The sequence below is a fragment of the Oncorhynchus tshawytscha genome, unplaced genomic scaffold (assembly GCF_018296145.1).
Source record: "Oncorhynchus tshawytscha isolate Ot180627B unplaced genomic scaffold, Otsh_v2.0 Un_contig_11560_pilon_pilon, whole genome shotgun sequence".
NCBI lineage: Eukaryota > Metazoa > Chordata > Actinopteri > Salmoniformes > Salmonidae > Oncorhynchus > Oncorhynchus tshawytscha.
This window is the reverse complement of record NW_024609702.1, coordinates 304,731-320,903: the sequence shown is the minus strand read 5'-3', so window position 1 is coordinate 320,903 and position 16,173 is coordinate 304,731. Positions and strand designations below refer to the sequence as shown.

Genomic DNA, 16,173 nt, shown 5'->3' with positions numbered 1-16,173 from the left:
TGTGACATAGTACACCATTTCCGGGGACCACTTTTGGCTCATGAGTTCTACTTTCAGAACTACTGGCTAAAAAGTATACAAAAGTACTGCGTAATCTCTTTAATAGAGATGTCCACCAGTAGATTGTTTGTGTTTGTGTTTGTGTTTGTGTTTGTGTTTGTGTTTGTGTTTGTGTTGTGTTGTGTTGTGTTGTGTTGTGTTGTGTTGTGTTGTTGTGTTGTTGTGTTTGTGTGTGTGTTGTGTGTGTGTGTGTGTGTGTGTGTGTGTGTGTGTGTGTGTGTGTGTGTGTGTGTGTGTGTGTGTGTGTGTGTGTGTGTGTGTGTGTGTGTGTGTGTGTGTGTGTGTGTGTGTGTGTGTGTGTGTGTGTGTGTGTGTGTGTGTGTGAGTGAGAGATCCGCTCCTGCCTCGCTATCTGTAGTGACTCATGAGGGACTGTAGAAACCCAAAGGTAGGAGGTGGGGATAGCCCTGTTTCTATCTCTGGGTTTCCATGGTGGGTGGACCTGGGGTTGAGGTGTCTATTTAATGAATGGACTTTGAATCTGAGCACTTTTCAGACACCTTTTATTTAGCTGTTTTCTATATTGAAATCTATATCTAAAGGCAACAGAGAAGAATATAATGGTCATGTTGTCTCAGTGTAAGTTCAAGCCTCAAGTCTCTCAGTAGTCTGTCCTCTCACACCGCTATAATATGACCACGTGGTTACTCTGGCCATAAAGATGCAATATAATATAAAAAGTGTTCTATTTCATTCTGTGCCTGAGGCTCGGAGAAGGACCTGGAGCGACATTATAGACCTGTCACTTCTCGTTACTGTGACGAGGAATGGATGCCCATACAGCACATGCTCATACATGTCCCTGTGTTTGGCGGTAGAGCTGCGTCCTGTCTTGTCTGCTTGAGGGGGTGACAGGTAGTAGAGCTGCTTCCTGTCTTGTCTGCTTGAGGGGTGACAGGTGGTAGAGCTGCTTCCTGTCTTGTCTGCTTGAGGGGTGACAGGTGGTAGAGCTGCTTCCTGTATTGTCTGCTTGAGGGGGTGACCGGTGATAGAATGTTCTTTCCTCATTTCTGCACGTGCTGTGTTTTATCCCTCACTACATGTAAGAATTGAATCTCATTTCACGTCTGCGGCAAAAGCCATCACAGTTCAGTTACAATTTAGCTGTGTGTGTGTGTGTGTATGTGTGTGTGTGTGTGTGTGTGTGTGTGTGTGTGTGTGTGTGTGTGTGTGTGTGTGTGTGTGTGTGTGTGTGTGTGTGTGTGTGTGTGTGTGTGTGTGTGTGTGTGTGTGTGTGTGTGTGTGTGTGTGTGTGTGTGTGTGTGTGTGTGTGTGTGTGTGTGTGCATGCTTGTTTATGCATCCAAGTGAGGGTGTGTGGGCGCAAGAGCTTCTGTGTGTTTCTGTACAATGTGTGTGGGTGGACATGTGGACTGGTAAATTGGATGGTAGGAAAATAGTCCTTTGTTATGGCAGATATACATAGCCCACTGTAATAATGGTGTGTGGTGTGGTGGAAGTTTAGAAGATAACAATCCTATGTGCTGCTACTGCTGTCAACGTAGCTCAGAGCAGAGTAACTGTCCTTGACTGAAATTGCAGGCAGAGCAAACCTGGGTAAATATGAAAATCACATGGGTTGCAGTGGTTCCCACATGCTGGTCCCACAATGGAATAGTGGGTGTGTTTGGGTTGGGCTTCCAGCAGCATATTATTAATGTAATGTGGCTCTTTCACCTTTCTCTCCTCTCTCCTGACAGATCATTGCATATCAGCCCTATGGGAAATCAGTGGACTGGTGGGCTTATGGGGTTCTCCTCTACGAGATGCTAGCAGGACAGGTACGTGCAGTAGTATATTTGTCAAATGGAAGTCTATTGTTCAATAGATCAAATGTGGCTTCATGTTATGCTGAGTCCATATTTCACAGCATCCTATAGCCTATATATATATATATGGCTCCAGGTCATCTACAAGACCCTGCTAGGTAAAGTCCCCCCTTATCTCAGCTCGCCAGCAGCAAGAGCGACATCATTGATGTATACATAGAAAAGAGTCGGCCAGAGAATTGAACCCTGTGGCACCCCCATAGAGACTGCCAGAGGTCCCTCCAATTTGACACACTGAACTCTATCAGAGAAGTAGTTGGTGAACCAGGCGAGGCAATCATTTGAGAAACCAAGGCTATTGAGTCTGCCAATAAGAATGTTGTGATTGACAGAGTCAAAAGCCTTAGCCAGGTCGATGAATACGGCTGCACAGTAATGTCTCTAATCGATGGCAGTTGTGATATCGTTTAGGACTTTGAGCATGGCTGAGGTGCACCCATGACCAGCTCTGAAACCAGTTTGCATAGCGGAGAAGGTACGGTGGGATTCGAAATGGTCGGTAATCTGTTTGTTAACTTGGCTTTCGAAGGCCTTAGAAAGGCAGGGTAAAATAGATATAGGTCTGTAGCAGTTTGGGTCTAGAGTGTCTCCCCCTTTGAAGAGGGGGATGATTGCGGCAGCCTTCCAATCTATGGGAATCTCAGACGATACGAAAGAGAGGTTGAACAGGCTAGTAATAGAGGTTGCAACAATTTTGGCAGATCGTTTTAGAAAGAGATGGTCCAGATTGTCTAGCCCGGCTGATTTGTAGGGGTCCAGATTTTGCAGCTCTTTCAGAACATCAGCTATCTGGATTTGGGTGAAGGAGAAGTCGGGGAGGCTTGGGCGAGTTTCTGTGGGGGGGTGGAGGGCTGTTGATCGGGGTGGGGGTAGTCAGGTGGAAAGCATGGCCAGCCGTAGAGAAATGCTTATTGAAATTCTCAATGATATCAAATCAAATTTATTCATATAGCCCTTCGTACATCAGCTGATATCTCAAAGTGCTGTACAGAAACCCAGCCTAAAACCCCAAACAGCAAGCAATGCAGGTGTAGAAGCACGGTGGCTAGGAAAAACTCCCTAGAAAGGCCAAAACCTAGGAAGAAACCTAGAGAGGAACCAGGCTATGTGGGGTGGCCAGTCCTCTTCTGGCTGTGCCGGGTGGAGATTATAACAGAACATGGCCAAGATGTTCAAATGTTCATAAATGATCAGCATGTTCGAATAATAAGAAGGCAGAACAGTTGAAACTGGAGCAGCAGCACGGCCAGGTGGACTGGGGACAGCAAGGAGTCATCATGTCAGCTAATCCTGGGGCATGGTCCTAGGGCTCAGGTCCTCTGAGAGAGAGAAAAAAAGAGAGAATTAGAGAGAGCATATGTGGGGTGGCCAGTCCTCTTCTGGCTGTGCCGGGTGGAGATTATAACAGAACATGGCCAAGATGTTCAAATGTTCATAAATGATCAGCATGTTCGAATAATAAGAAGGCAGAACAGTTGAAACTGGAGCAGCAGCACGGCCAGGTGGACTGGGGACAGCAAGGAGTCATCATGTCAGCTAATCCTGGGGCATGGTCCTAGGGCTTAGGTCCTCCGAGAGAGAGAAGGAGAGAATTAGAGAACGCACACTTAGATTCACACAGGACACCGAATAGGACAGGAGAAGTACTCCAGATATAACAAACTGACCCTAGCCCCCGACACATAAACTACTGCAGCATAAATACTGGAGGCTGAGACAGGAGAGGTCAGGAGACACTGTGGACCCATCCGAGGACACCCCGGACAGGGCCAAACAGGAAGGATATAACCCCACCCACTTTGCCAAAGCACAGCCCCCACACCACTAGAGGGATATCTTCAACCACCAACTTACCATCCTGAGACAGGGCCGAGTATAGCCCACAAAGATCTCCGCCATGGCACAACCCAAGGGGGGGGCGCCAACCCAGACAGGATGACCACATCAGTGAATCAACCCACTCAGGTGACGCACCCCTTCCAGGGACGGCATGAGAGAGCCCCAGTAAGCCAATGACTCAGCCCCTGTAATAGGGTTAGAGGCAGAGAATCCCAGTGGAAAGAGGGGAACCGGCCAGGCAGAGACAGCAATGGCGGTTCGTTGCTCCAGAGCCTTTCCGTTCACCTTCCCACTCCTGGGCCAGACTACACTCAATCATATGACCCACTGAAGAGATGAGTCTTCAGTAAAGACTTAAAGTCTTCAATTATAGTGGATTTATTGTTGGTGACAGTGTTTCCTAGCCTCGGTTCAGTGGGCAGCTGGGAGGAGGTGCTCTTATTCTCCATGGACTTTACAGTGTCGCAGAACGTTTTTGAGTTTGTGCTACAGGATGCAAATTTCTGCTTGAAAAAGCTAGCCTTAGCTTTCCTAATTGCCTGTGTATATTTGTTCCTAACTTCCCTGAAAAGTTGCATATCACAGGGGCTGTTTGATGCTAATGCAGTACGCCACAGGATGTTTTTATGCTGGTCAAGGGCAGTCAGGTCTGGAGAGAACCAAGGGCTATATGACTATATATGGCTATATATCTGTTCCTGGTTCTACATTTTTTGAATGGGGCATGCTTATTTAAGATGGTGAGGAAGGCACTTTTAAAGAATAACCAGGCATCCTCTACTGACAGGATGAGGTCAATATCCTTCCAGGATACCCGGGCCAGGTTGATTAGAAGGACCTGCTTGCTGAAGTGTTTTAGGGAGCGTTTGACAGTGATGAGGGGTGTTCATTTGACCGCAGACCCATTACAGATGCAGGCAATGAGGCAGTGAGTACAGACCTGGGTAGTAAGACAGAACTCTGCAGGCTTTCTCTGCAGGAGATTACATCACCGCCCCCTTTGGCAGTTCTATCTTGTCGGAAAACGTTACAGTTAAGGATGGAAATTTCAGGGTTTTTGGTGGTCTTCCTTATCCAGGATTCAGACACGGCTAGGACATCCGGGTTGGCAGAGTGTGCTAATGGCGTTGTTGTCACAGTAGCACTCAATAACAGGGCAAAGCATGTCATTGCATTCTGATGGGACAATCTGAACAGATGGTAGAGAACTATGGCTGGCATCTATTGCCAATATGAACCCACTGTACACCAATGACTTCTATGACAGATGAAAGACTTCACAGAGGAACATTAAAGGAACTCACACACACACACACAGAGAGAAATTAGACCCACAGGTTGGTTCTGAGTGGCTGCTGGGTTATTAGGGAGTTCCCAACTGTCCTCTGTTTTATTCCACCTCAGAGTGGTGGCTAGCCCGGTCCCTCTTTGTAACGAGCACACAAAGCTGTGGTATCACGCTGTGTAAGATCACAAAGACAAGGGGATTGACAAAATACATGATTGGTCACATTTCGTTGGCTATTTGTCCTTTTTAAAGATATACTGTAAGTATACCATAAGCACTGCATGTACAGTAAACTTATTTTCATATCTTATCCACTCTAACCATGTTGCTACAAATGTGGACCTTCAGTAAGCAAATTGCAGTAAAACGTGGACCCTCACTCGTGTGTACATTTTGGTTGTCAACTGTATCAATGAATGACGTGTGTATGTTGTTTCCCTGAAGCCGCCGTTCGATGGAGAGGATGAAGATGAGTTGTTCCAGTCCATCATGGAGCACAACGTGTCCTACCCCAAGTCCATGTCTAAGGAGGCTGTCGTCATCTGCAAGGGAGTAAGTAGCTGGGATATATGGGGTTGAATCTCTCCTACAGTAACTCACTGAGAGATATGGGGTTGAATCTCTCCTACAGTAACTCACTGGGAGATATGGGGTTGTATCTCTCCTACAGTAACTCACTGGGAGATATGGGGTTGTATCTCTCCTACAGTAACTCACTGGGAGATATGGGGTTGTATCTCTCCTACAGTAACTCACTGGGAGATATGGGGTTGTATCTCTCCTACAGTAACTCACTGGGAGATATGGGGTTGTATCTCTCCTACAGTAACTCACTGGGAGATATGGGGTTGTAATCTCTCCTACAGTAACTCACTGGGAGATATGGGGTCATCATTATAATTGGGCATCGATGACCCTATACATAAGTTGTTCAACTCATGTACAAAGCATTTTACACAATGCTTGTGAGGCAACATATTTATATTTTTGACACCACACAACGGTGCCAATGTGATTTGGAACTGGATGGCATGCTCCAACTGAAAAACAGAATGATATACAATATGTAGGGCTGGGTGTTGTCCAGTAGGCTTTTATTTCAACTTGAAATCGACAACATGGACTCAACTCTCAATAATTGGTTTTATTCCCTTTTATTCCCTTTTATTCACAAGGATTCTTATCATATGACTATATTCCATTGAGTTGAAGCAAAGATGTGTTCTGAACTATTTAAATCAGAGTCCTGTTCTAATCTAGTGAGCATCTGATTCTCCCTAGGGGTCTACTTCAGGGATGGGCAACTTGGATAGGGGTGGGGGCCACAAAAAATCTGAACTCATCATGATCATGGATCTGCATAGCCACATCCATAACCACTCATGCAGTCAGACCCTACGTGAAATTTGGTTGCCCCCCCCCCAACAAAGTTTTGCCATGGAACGTAGAGAAAAGTTTGCTGCATTTCTACACATTTTCCCATGGGGCGGAGGGAAGTTTTAGCAATTTTATAACTAATTTCATTGGCAATGGGTGGAGAAAAAATGTGTGATTTTACAGCTAATTTCCGGTAATTCCACACGTTTTGCCATAGGGTGATGAGAAATGTTTTCAGTAATAAAAATGAATAAGGGCCCCCGGTCGGTAATTTGACCATGATTACTACATGTTAATATAGCTGGCTAGACTAACTTAATGATCTCATTTTGTTTGCTGACATGGGCTGATTGAGTGACTGTCAGTGACTGACATGACAAGAAAAAAACTGCTGATGCACAAACACATTTCATTCTACAATTGTAACTCTCAACAGTAAGTTGAGATCCTGACAAAAGCGGGCCACCTGGCGGGCCACCTGGCAGGCCACCATCCCTGGTCTCCTTGGTATCAAAGTCACATAGTCTTCCTCTTCTTTCTGTGGATGGCCATGCTTATATACACTATCATTCAAAAGTTTGGGGTCACTTAGAAATGTTCTTGTTTTTGAAAGAAAAGCACTTTTTTGTCCATTAAAATAACATCAAATTGATCAGAAATACAGTGTAGATATTGTTAATGTTGTAAATGACTATTGTAGTTGGAAACGACAGAGGCCCATTACCAGCAACCGTCACTCCTGTGTTCCAATGGCACGTTGTGTTAGCTAATCCAAGTTTATCCTTTTAAAAGGCTAATTGATCATTAGAAACCCCTTTTGCAATTCTGTTAGCACAGCTGAAACTGTTGTTCAGTTTTCACAAAACAGCACGAACTGGCCCTAACCCGAATAGAAAGAGGAGTGGGAGGCCCCGGTGCACAACTGAGCAAGAGGACAAGTACATTAGAGTGTCTAGTTTGAGAAACTATTCTGGTTAGAGACAGTTTGTGCTGTTCTGTGAAGGGAGTAGTACACAGCGTTGTACGAGATCTTCAGTTTCTTGGCAATTTCTCGCATGGAATAACTTTAATTTCTCAGGACAAGAATAGTCTGACGAGTTTCAGAAGAAAGTGCTTTGTTTATGGGCATTTTGAGCCTGTAATCGAACCCACAAATGCTGTTGCTCCAGATACTCAACTAGTCTAAAGAAGGCCAGTTTTATTGCTTCTTTAATCAGAACAACAGTTTTCAGCTGTGCTAACAGAATTGCAAAAAGGTTTTCTAATGATCAATTAGCCTTTTAAAATGATAAACTTGGATTAGCTAACACAACGTGCCATTGGAACACAGATTGCTGATTGCTGGTTGCTGATAATGGGCCTCTGTACGCCTATGTAGATATTCCATTAAAAAATCTGCCGTTTTCAACTACATTAGCCATTTACAACATTAACAATGTCTACACTGTATTTCGGATCAATTTGATGTTATTTTAATGGACAAAAAATGTGTTTTTCTTTCAAAAACAAGGACATTTCTAAGTGTCCCCAAACTTTTGAATGGCAGTGTACCATTGAAATTTGAATTTTGCAGCAATTTACACACAGAAGAGATTCAATTTAGATGTTCTGTCTTCGGTTCAGTTACTTAGGGATGATGTCACCCGCTGTCCATGCTTCTGAACATATACAGTAATTCATCATCTGATGCTATTGTCGTCGTGACAACAGAGGCGTGTCTCCTCAACCCTTCTCTCCTCCACCTTTAAATCTATATGATCTATGAAATCATTAATAAATGAGACAATTTGGAGTTGAATAAAATAGGCACTAAATACATATTATCGATAACCATCATTTGCAATTTCCTCCCCTTTCTATTTTTAGGCTGGATTCTGAATAATGAAAATATGGATCAAAAATAAGGTTATTAAGGAAGGCTGTTGGAAAGGGAAATATAGAGTGGCTTTAAAAGTTGAAGGGAAGCTACACAACAGACCACCAGTAATAAAGAACTGCTGTTGTCAAGGCTATACAATTGTAGCTTCTATAATGCTCAGTTATGGGCTTCTCTCTCTCTTTCTCTCTCTCTCCCTCCCTCTCTCTCCCTCCCCCATCACTTTACTTCCCCCACCCTCCAGTTCATGACCAAGCACCCATCAAAGCGTCTAGGCTGTGGTCTGGAGGGCGAGAGGGACATCCGGGAGCAGGCCTTCTTCAGACGTATCGACTGGGACCGCCTCGCCAACAGAGAGATCCAACCACCATTCAAGCCTAAAACGGTGTGTATGTGTGTGTGCGTGAGTTACCCAGCTATTAGAGTCATTCCAGAGGTTATTGGAAGTCTATGATCAGATGAAAGAGACCCTTTTATCCACATGCACAGGCTGCTATCATAACAAGTCTCTTTAAAGGGTAATCTTCAGTTCAAACCATTACAAAGCGTCACCCCTCCACTGATAGCTACAGTAAGAGATGGGGCTGGAGAAATGTATCCACTCTCAAATTCATAGACAAAGCTATGGATAAAAAGACTGACCATCCATCACATCAAAATGACAGTTTTAACCATGTTTTGAGGTGATACAGTGTTTGTTTACAATGATTCTGTTTACAAACAAAGGAGTAAAACAAGCTTCTATTTTGGATTCTGATGTAGTAAACACATTTAACTAAGCTCTTGAGGGGTTTATAAGTTATATTCCTCAAGAATCAATGGGGAAATATAATGGAATTAGAAGTCAGAAAGTGGATGTAGCAAACACATATTGGCACTTTAACCTTTTAATGCAGTGGGCTAAATCAGGGTCACACGGAATGTTTCTTGGTAATCTTAAATAAATCTACTTTGAAAGAAGAGTATACACCTCACACACATGGTTATGGTCTTAAAATGAAGAAGACACCTGTACCATGTCAGATATGGAGTTGAAATGTATTACATTTTTAGTTTAAATCCCAATATTACACTTTATATACATCACAGGAGCCTGAAATATAACAAAACCGCTTGACATAGAAACACAACATTTTCTGGATTTAAAAAATATATATGTTTCTAAAAAATATTAATAACATTCCACCCATGAGGCCACTAGAGGGCGATTTGGTCATTTGACTGCAAGAAAGGGCTGGAGAGGACCACTCACCACTCTGATGCACAACATCAAAGCCATACACTTCAGGTGCACTATTACTCATAAGTGGGGTTTTATCATATTTCTAAAGAGTTGTAAAACTATTTTTAAAGAGTTTTAGAGAGTCTGTTTCCATAACTAAATTGGCCACTGTAGAAATGTAGGCATCACTTAGTGTGTGTGTGTGTGTGTGTGTGTGTGTGTGTGTGTGTGTGTGTGTGTGTGTGTGTGTGTGTGTGTGTGTGTGTGTGTGTGTGTGTGTGTGTTCGTCCGTGTGTTCGTGCATGTGATCGTGCCTGTGTGTGTCTCTCTGATTCATCTCCTACCCTGTGTGGGTCTGAGAGCCTGCAGCCATGTGTCACTCTGGGAGGTTAAAAGACTGCTAGAGCACAGCTGCAGCCTCCATCTACCCTCCTCCATCCCTCCCTCCATCCCACCATCCTCCTTTGCCACCCTTCCTATTGCTAAACACACTCTCACAACCAGGTGTGGGGGCTTTGTGACCAAACCCACACCCCAACCCCTACACCCTCTCTCCCTCCATCCCACTTCTCTCCATCACAGCCCCTTCTTTTCCTACAAACACACTTGCCGGGCATGGGGGCTTTGTGACCGAACCCTCCTACAGAGGTTTAAGAATACATAGGTTTAGAAATAGCCCTCTAAAAGCCTCCTAGCCCTCACACCATATCCACCGCATTGCTTCATGGCGGATGTATCAGTGTGGGTTCACATACAAACAGAGCTAATTCTGGTCTCCATTTATTCTGGAGGTATCGTGGGGTACAGTATACTGTCATAATGAGATCATTCTGGAGGTATCGTGAGGTACAGTATACTGTCATAATGAGATCATTCTGGAGGTATCGTGAGGTACAGTATACTGTCATGATGAGATCATTCTGGAGGTATTGTGAGGTACAGTATACTGTCATAATGAGATCCTTCTGGAGGTATCGTGAGGTACAGTATACTGTCATGATGAGATCATTCTGGGGGTATCGTGGGGTACAGTATACTGTCATAATGAGATCATTCTGGGGTATCGTGAGGTACAGTATACTGTCATAATGAGATCATTCTGGAGGTATCGTGGGGTACAGTATACTGTCATAATGAGATCATTCTGGAGGTATCGTGAGGTACAGTATACTGTCATAATGAGATCATTCTGGAGGTATCGTGAGGTACAGTATACTGTCATGATGAGATCATTCTGGAGGTATTGTGAGGTACAGTATACTGTCATAATGAGATCATTCTGGGGGTATCGTGAGGTACAGTATACTGTCATGATGAGATCATTCTGGAGGTATCGTGAGGTACAGTATACTGTCATAATGAGATCATTCTGGGGGTATCGTGAGGTACAGTATACTGTCATAATGAGATCATTCTGGGGGTATCGTGAGGTACAGTATACTGTCATAATGAGATCATTCTGGAGGTTTCGTGAGGTACAGTATACTGTTGTAATGAGATCATTCTGGAGGTATCGTGAGGTACAGTATACTGTCATAATGAGATCATTCTGGAGGTATCGTGAGGTACAGTATACTGTCATAATGAGATCATTCTGGAGGTATCGTGAGGTACAGTATACTGTCATAATGAGATCATTCTGGAGGTATCGTGAGGTACAGTATACTGTCATAATGAGATCATTCTGGGGGTATCGTGAGGTACAGTATACTGTCATAATGAGATCATTCTGGGGGTATCGTGGGGTACAGTATACTGTCATAATGAGATCATTCTGGAGGTATCGTGAGGTACAGTATACTGTCATGATGAGATCATTCTGGGGGTATCGTGGGGTACAGTATCCTGTCATAATGAGATCATTCTGGAGGTATCGTGAGGTACAGTATACTGTCATAATGAGATCATTCTGGAGGTATCGTGAGGTACAGTATACTGTCATAATGAGATCATTCTGGAGGTATCGTGAGGTACAGTATACTGTCATAATGAGATCATTCTGGAGGTATCGTGAGGTACAGTATACTGTCATGATGAGATAATTCTGGAGGTATTGTGAGGTACAGTATACTGTCATAATGAGATCATTCTGGGGGTATCGTGAGGTACAGTATACTGTCATGATGAGATCATTCTGGAGGTATCGTGAGGTACAGTATACTGTCATAATGAGATCATTCTGGGGGTATCGTGAGGTACAGTATACTGTCATAATGAGATCATTCTGGAGGTATCGTGAGGTACAGTATACTGTCATAATGAGATCATTCTGGAGGTATCGTGAGGTACAGTATACTGTTGTAATGAGATCATTCACCCACAAAAAGTGACAGCTAGACATCCTCTTGCTGTGGGCAACATAATGCACTTCCTTTACCGCCTAATATCAGCCATGTCTCTGTCTCTCCCTCTACCTCCCCCCTCTCTCTCACACACCCACACAGGGTGGCAAAGGAGCAGAGAACTTTGACAAGTTCTTCACACGCACCCAGCCCATGTTGACCCCTCCAGACCAGCTAGTCATCGCCAACATTGACCAGAGCGACTTCGCTGGTTTCTCCTACATCAACCCACAGTTCATCCACCCTTCGCTCCTCCACAGTGTGGTATGAGGGGATAGATCAGGGAGAGGAGGAAGAGAGAGAAAGAGGTTGGTGAGAGAGCAAGAGAGAGAGAGAGAGAGGAGAGAGGGGGAGAAGAGAGCCATGTGGACTGGGACTGGGACAGCAACCCTCCAGATTGACCACCAATCCCCTATTGTCACTTTGTCAAAGAGACTAATATTATCTTCATGTGTTCTCTGGACTTCAGTCGGTGACATTCTGTAAACAAGCTGTCCGCGAACGATCTCAATTGGAATTTGTCTGATGCAATGGAGGGGGTAAGGGAGGGGGGAGGGGTTGGTGTACAGGGGAGTATGTCTATCTGGTGATTGAGCGCAGTAGTCATGGATACATTGATTTGAGAAGTAGGCCTGCAGTAAGCGTTGACAGTACAGTAAGCGTTGACAGTACAGTAAGCGTTGACAGTACAGTAAGCGTTGACAGTACAGTAAGCGTTGACAGTACAGTAAGCGTTGACAGTACAGTAAGCGTTGACAGTACAGTAAGCGTTGACATGAATTGCACACTGTTACCATGGGGAACCCTTTAACTCTGCAACCTACTGGCCTAACATTCAGGAATGGGTTCCATGTTTTCCACAGTTCCAGAACCTCCTACTTGCTCTAGAACCTAGAGCCAAACCCTACAGTACCTTCCTGTCCGGAAGTTGTCTGTGGGACTACATACAGTATCTCATGATTCCTCAGTGTGTTGCTATGGATAGTAAAAGAGCACTCCCTCCCTATGAAGCATGATGGAACATACCCTCCTGTCCCTACCTTTCCTCTCTCTGTTGTACCTACTGTACTGTACTGCCATTTCTAAACAGTCTGCTACACCACATTCTAGATTATATTTATATACCTACAGAGAAGAGAGGTCTATTATCTACTGTTACACGAGTGCCAAAATAGAGGTGAAACAAATCATTTTATTCCAGTACATATCTATATAAACATATACTATCTACAGCGTCCTTTTCTTACGAAATTCCTATAGTCAACTATGATGTCTTTCCTTGTGGCGAAGCCGTCAACCCTTCTGATGGTGTCAGCACGCTAAACTAAGCTCAACACCATGTTTCTCTGGCAGTTTTATTACTATACTCCAAACCGTTACCGAATGTTTACAAACCGCTATCAAACGTTTACAAAACGTTACTAAAATGTAACCCACCAAGTATAGCTGTGTCTAACCTAGTATGTTGTTAAAGAACAGCTTTTAGGTCCGTATGAACAGTTGACTGATGAAACAATGATGAACATTTAAAGATGGTGTCCAATTTTATTTTTGGTGAAAGCACCGGTACCAATTTTCTCAGAGTTATTTAGGAGAATTTATGAGCAAGACTGAATTGAGGATATGGTTCTGTTCATAAGGTTTGCAACAACATGTAACTTGGTATTCCGGACTTCTATTTATGGGGGAAAATCTTGAACTGAGGTTCATGAGAAGAAGATGTTTTGATTTTACTACTGAAAATGCTCTTTCCATATGCACAATGCAGTTCTCGGTTGCATGCTTATTTCCTGATTATGAAAAAGTGCTAGATGACTTTCTAGGGGATGCAGCACACTTCTGATATTTATCATTGTAAAACCAAGTATTATGATATTTATTGATTCATTCATTATTGTCTGTATGAAAGTCCTACCCCACTGAAAAGTTGAATGAGATTCAGAGAATAGATTTTTTTGTTACTTATTAAACATATTCCGTATGTTTCCCTCTATACTTTTCTGTCCAGAGAGAACATTGTTTACCCTATTTGTCGACCATTTTGTAGATATCGAAAGAGCTTTTTCAAAAACAGAAATGACTCGCAGATTTTATACCACGAACTGAATGTGCTTTTACTACCTTAGATGGGTTAAACATCTCTGTTTAGATGACTATCCCAAAAACACATGACGTTTGGCTGAATCTTTGGTAGCTTTGTTATCAGCGAAACCTTGTAATATGTATTTTCTCTATTTATCCACAGTTTGTTTTTGACTATTTTACAGGTAGAGTCCAAGAAATGACCTTTGCACAAAAAGCATCGCAGAAATTGCGATGATCAAGACTCAAGACTTCACTCTCACAAAGTCACCCACAGTATCTGTAGATGGGTTCCCTTCACGCTCTTACAACGTAGTAGCCACTGGACCAAAACTGACCCGCACTCTCAGTGTGTTGCAGAGATTGACCCACTATGCCATTTACTTCGCTGACTCTACCTTTAATGTTTAACAGACGATATGCAGTATCTACAGTATGTGTGACTGTGGCGCGTGGTCCCTGGTCGAATACACTCCTACTCCTAGCCGTGGTTTCTCTTCTATCAGAGGCAGAAGTGTGTTTTCTGGCTTTCGCTGTGTGCATGTGAGGGTAAGGCTTGATCTAAGCATGAGAGAAGGCATGATGCATGTTAACACAGATCCCCAGGTGTACAGTAGGAAGTTCATGTGTCACCAAGCATCACAGTGAGACACACACCTGTCCCGCTAGCCCCTCCCACTACACTGCTCTCCTCTTTCTGTTCTCCTCTTCTCCACTTGTTTATTGGTTTGTCTTAGTGTTCAGTCTCCTGACTCAACCAAGTTCTAAATTCAGTCAGAACTCACATCTAAGCCATGGACACAATGATTTGAATTTTCTGTCTCTTCTGTTTTGGTTGTGGTTATGCAGAAGTTCTCTTTCTGTGCCAGACTGTGAACCTACATATTGAGAGATCAACACAGAACAAGCACAGGAAGTTCAATCAGACACAACTGAACTGCCAAAGAATAAAGAAACGTTGGTCTATTGTTTAATACACCCTGACCACAAAGACACAGTTGTTTTGGCGTTTCAGCCTATTGCCAAATGTCTTGCATTTAGCCCGTTTCTGTTAGACAAAGGTATTTGTAGCATGTCCTTGAAATGTAGCTGTTCAATGGGGATGACTACTGAAACTACTGACGACTGAAATTATGTTAACATGTAACTTTGATTCCATTTATTATTAAAGTGTCCCATCTGGACCAAATGGACCTATTAGAAATAAGGGGAACCATATGGTTACACAACATTGCTGATGAGACAAACTGAGAAGTATTTCATTGAGTCAGGATCTTATCTGTCCATCTAGATATTATGTTTTACTTCAAAGATGTGGAGGTTTCTTCATGGAGAATATAGCACTCTCTATAGAACTTATCAGATACTAGTGGGAAAGAGAGGCTAACCATAGTTAGCCCTGTGAATGACATCTCACATTGAGAATCTATGTCTAGTGGGTGGGCGGTGTTTGGGCTACTCTAGACACAAAACCTCCGAGCAGTATGTACTTTTAGGAACTACAATCACTTGCAGTCATTATTTGAATCATGGCGATCATGGGACCACAACACAGGGATGTTTTGTATGCTTTATTTTCATTTCACTCTCCTTGCTTTTGTTTGTCAAGTTCTCCCAAGTCCCTTTGCTAACTGGGGTATAAAGGATACTGTGTATGAATAAACCAATGAAAATGCAATCTGCTTTATTTGTGTTGTTTAGCTTTCTGTAGCCTCCCAGGCTTTGTATGTAGATTCTACATGTTGGACGGTTTACTGTGTCATTGTACTGTATATCACTATTGCTATCCATGAGGAATTCCACTTTGCCTCACAGACTTCAAAAGTATTCTTGCTTAAAAGCAACGCAATCTCACCAATATCCAAATGCCACATTCAGTATTTTCTCACCGAACAACAGAAACGTCACAGCAATAACTTTTCCATCTCCTCAGGGTGACAAAAGGATGAAGGTTGTCTGCCCTCTTCATATTAACCCTTCAAACGTGGCCTGCCAGATAGGAGCGTTTAGAGGTTTAGCACACTCAGCCTGCACACAGACAAATTGTCAGCAATCAAAGCCTACTGAGCCCTCAGATGAATCAGCAGAGTCCTGCTGTTTGTTTTGTCTTGGGCTGGGGTTCGCCTCGTAATGTGTGTGTATGTCTGTTGTTTCTCCCACTCTATGCCCCCCCCCTGCCCCCTCCCCTCTCGCTATCTCTCTTCCCCCTCTCTCTATTTCTCTCTCTATTTCTCTCTGTCTGTCTAAGTGGACCACTCT

General features: G+C 43.4%; 1 protein-coding gene across 1 annotated transcript; it reads left to right on the top strand.

Moving 5' to 3' along the window:
* The first annotated feature begins 1,334 nt into the window (after positions 1 to 1,334).
* Positions 1,335 to 15,596, top strand: LOC112241309 (protein kinase C alpha type). The gene is made up of 4 exons (XM_042317094.1): positions 1,335 to 1,840; positions 5,460 to 5,567; positions 8,513 to 8,653; positions 11,935 to 15,596. Exons 1-4 carry the CDS (start codon positions 1,826 to 1,828, stop codon positions 12,100 to 12,102), a joined length of 432 nt encoding a protein of 143 aa, XP_042173028.1. The 5' UTR covers positions 1,335 to 1,825; the 3' UTR covers positions 12,103 to 15,596.
* Positions 15,597 to 16,173: the final 577 nt, after the last annotated feature.

What these genes read in the sequence shown, in the direction of transcription:
- LOC112241309 (XM_042317094.1), top strand. An exon ending in CTGTCGTCATCTGCAAGGGA is followed by an intron (nt 5,568 to 8,512) that starts GTAAGTAGCTGG and finishes CCCACCCTCCAG; the next exon opens with TTCATGACCAAGCACCCATC. An exon ending in CACCATTCAAGCCTAAAACG is followed by an intron (nt 8,654 to 11,934) that starts GTGTGTATGTGT and finishes ACACCCACACAG; the next exon opens with GGTGGCAAAGGAGCAGAGAA.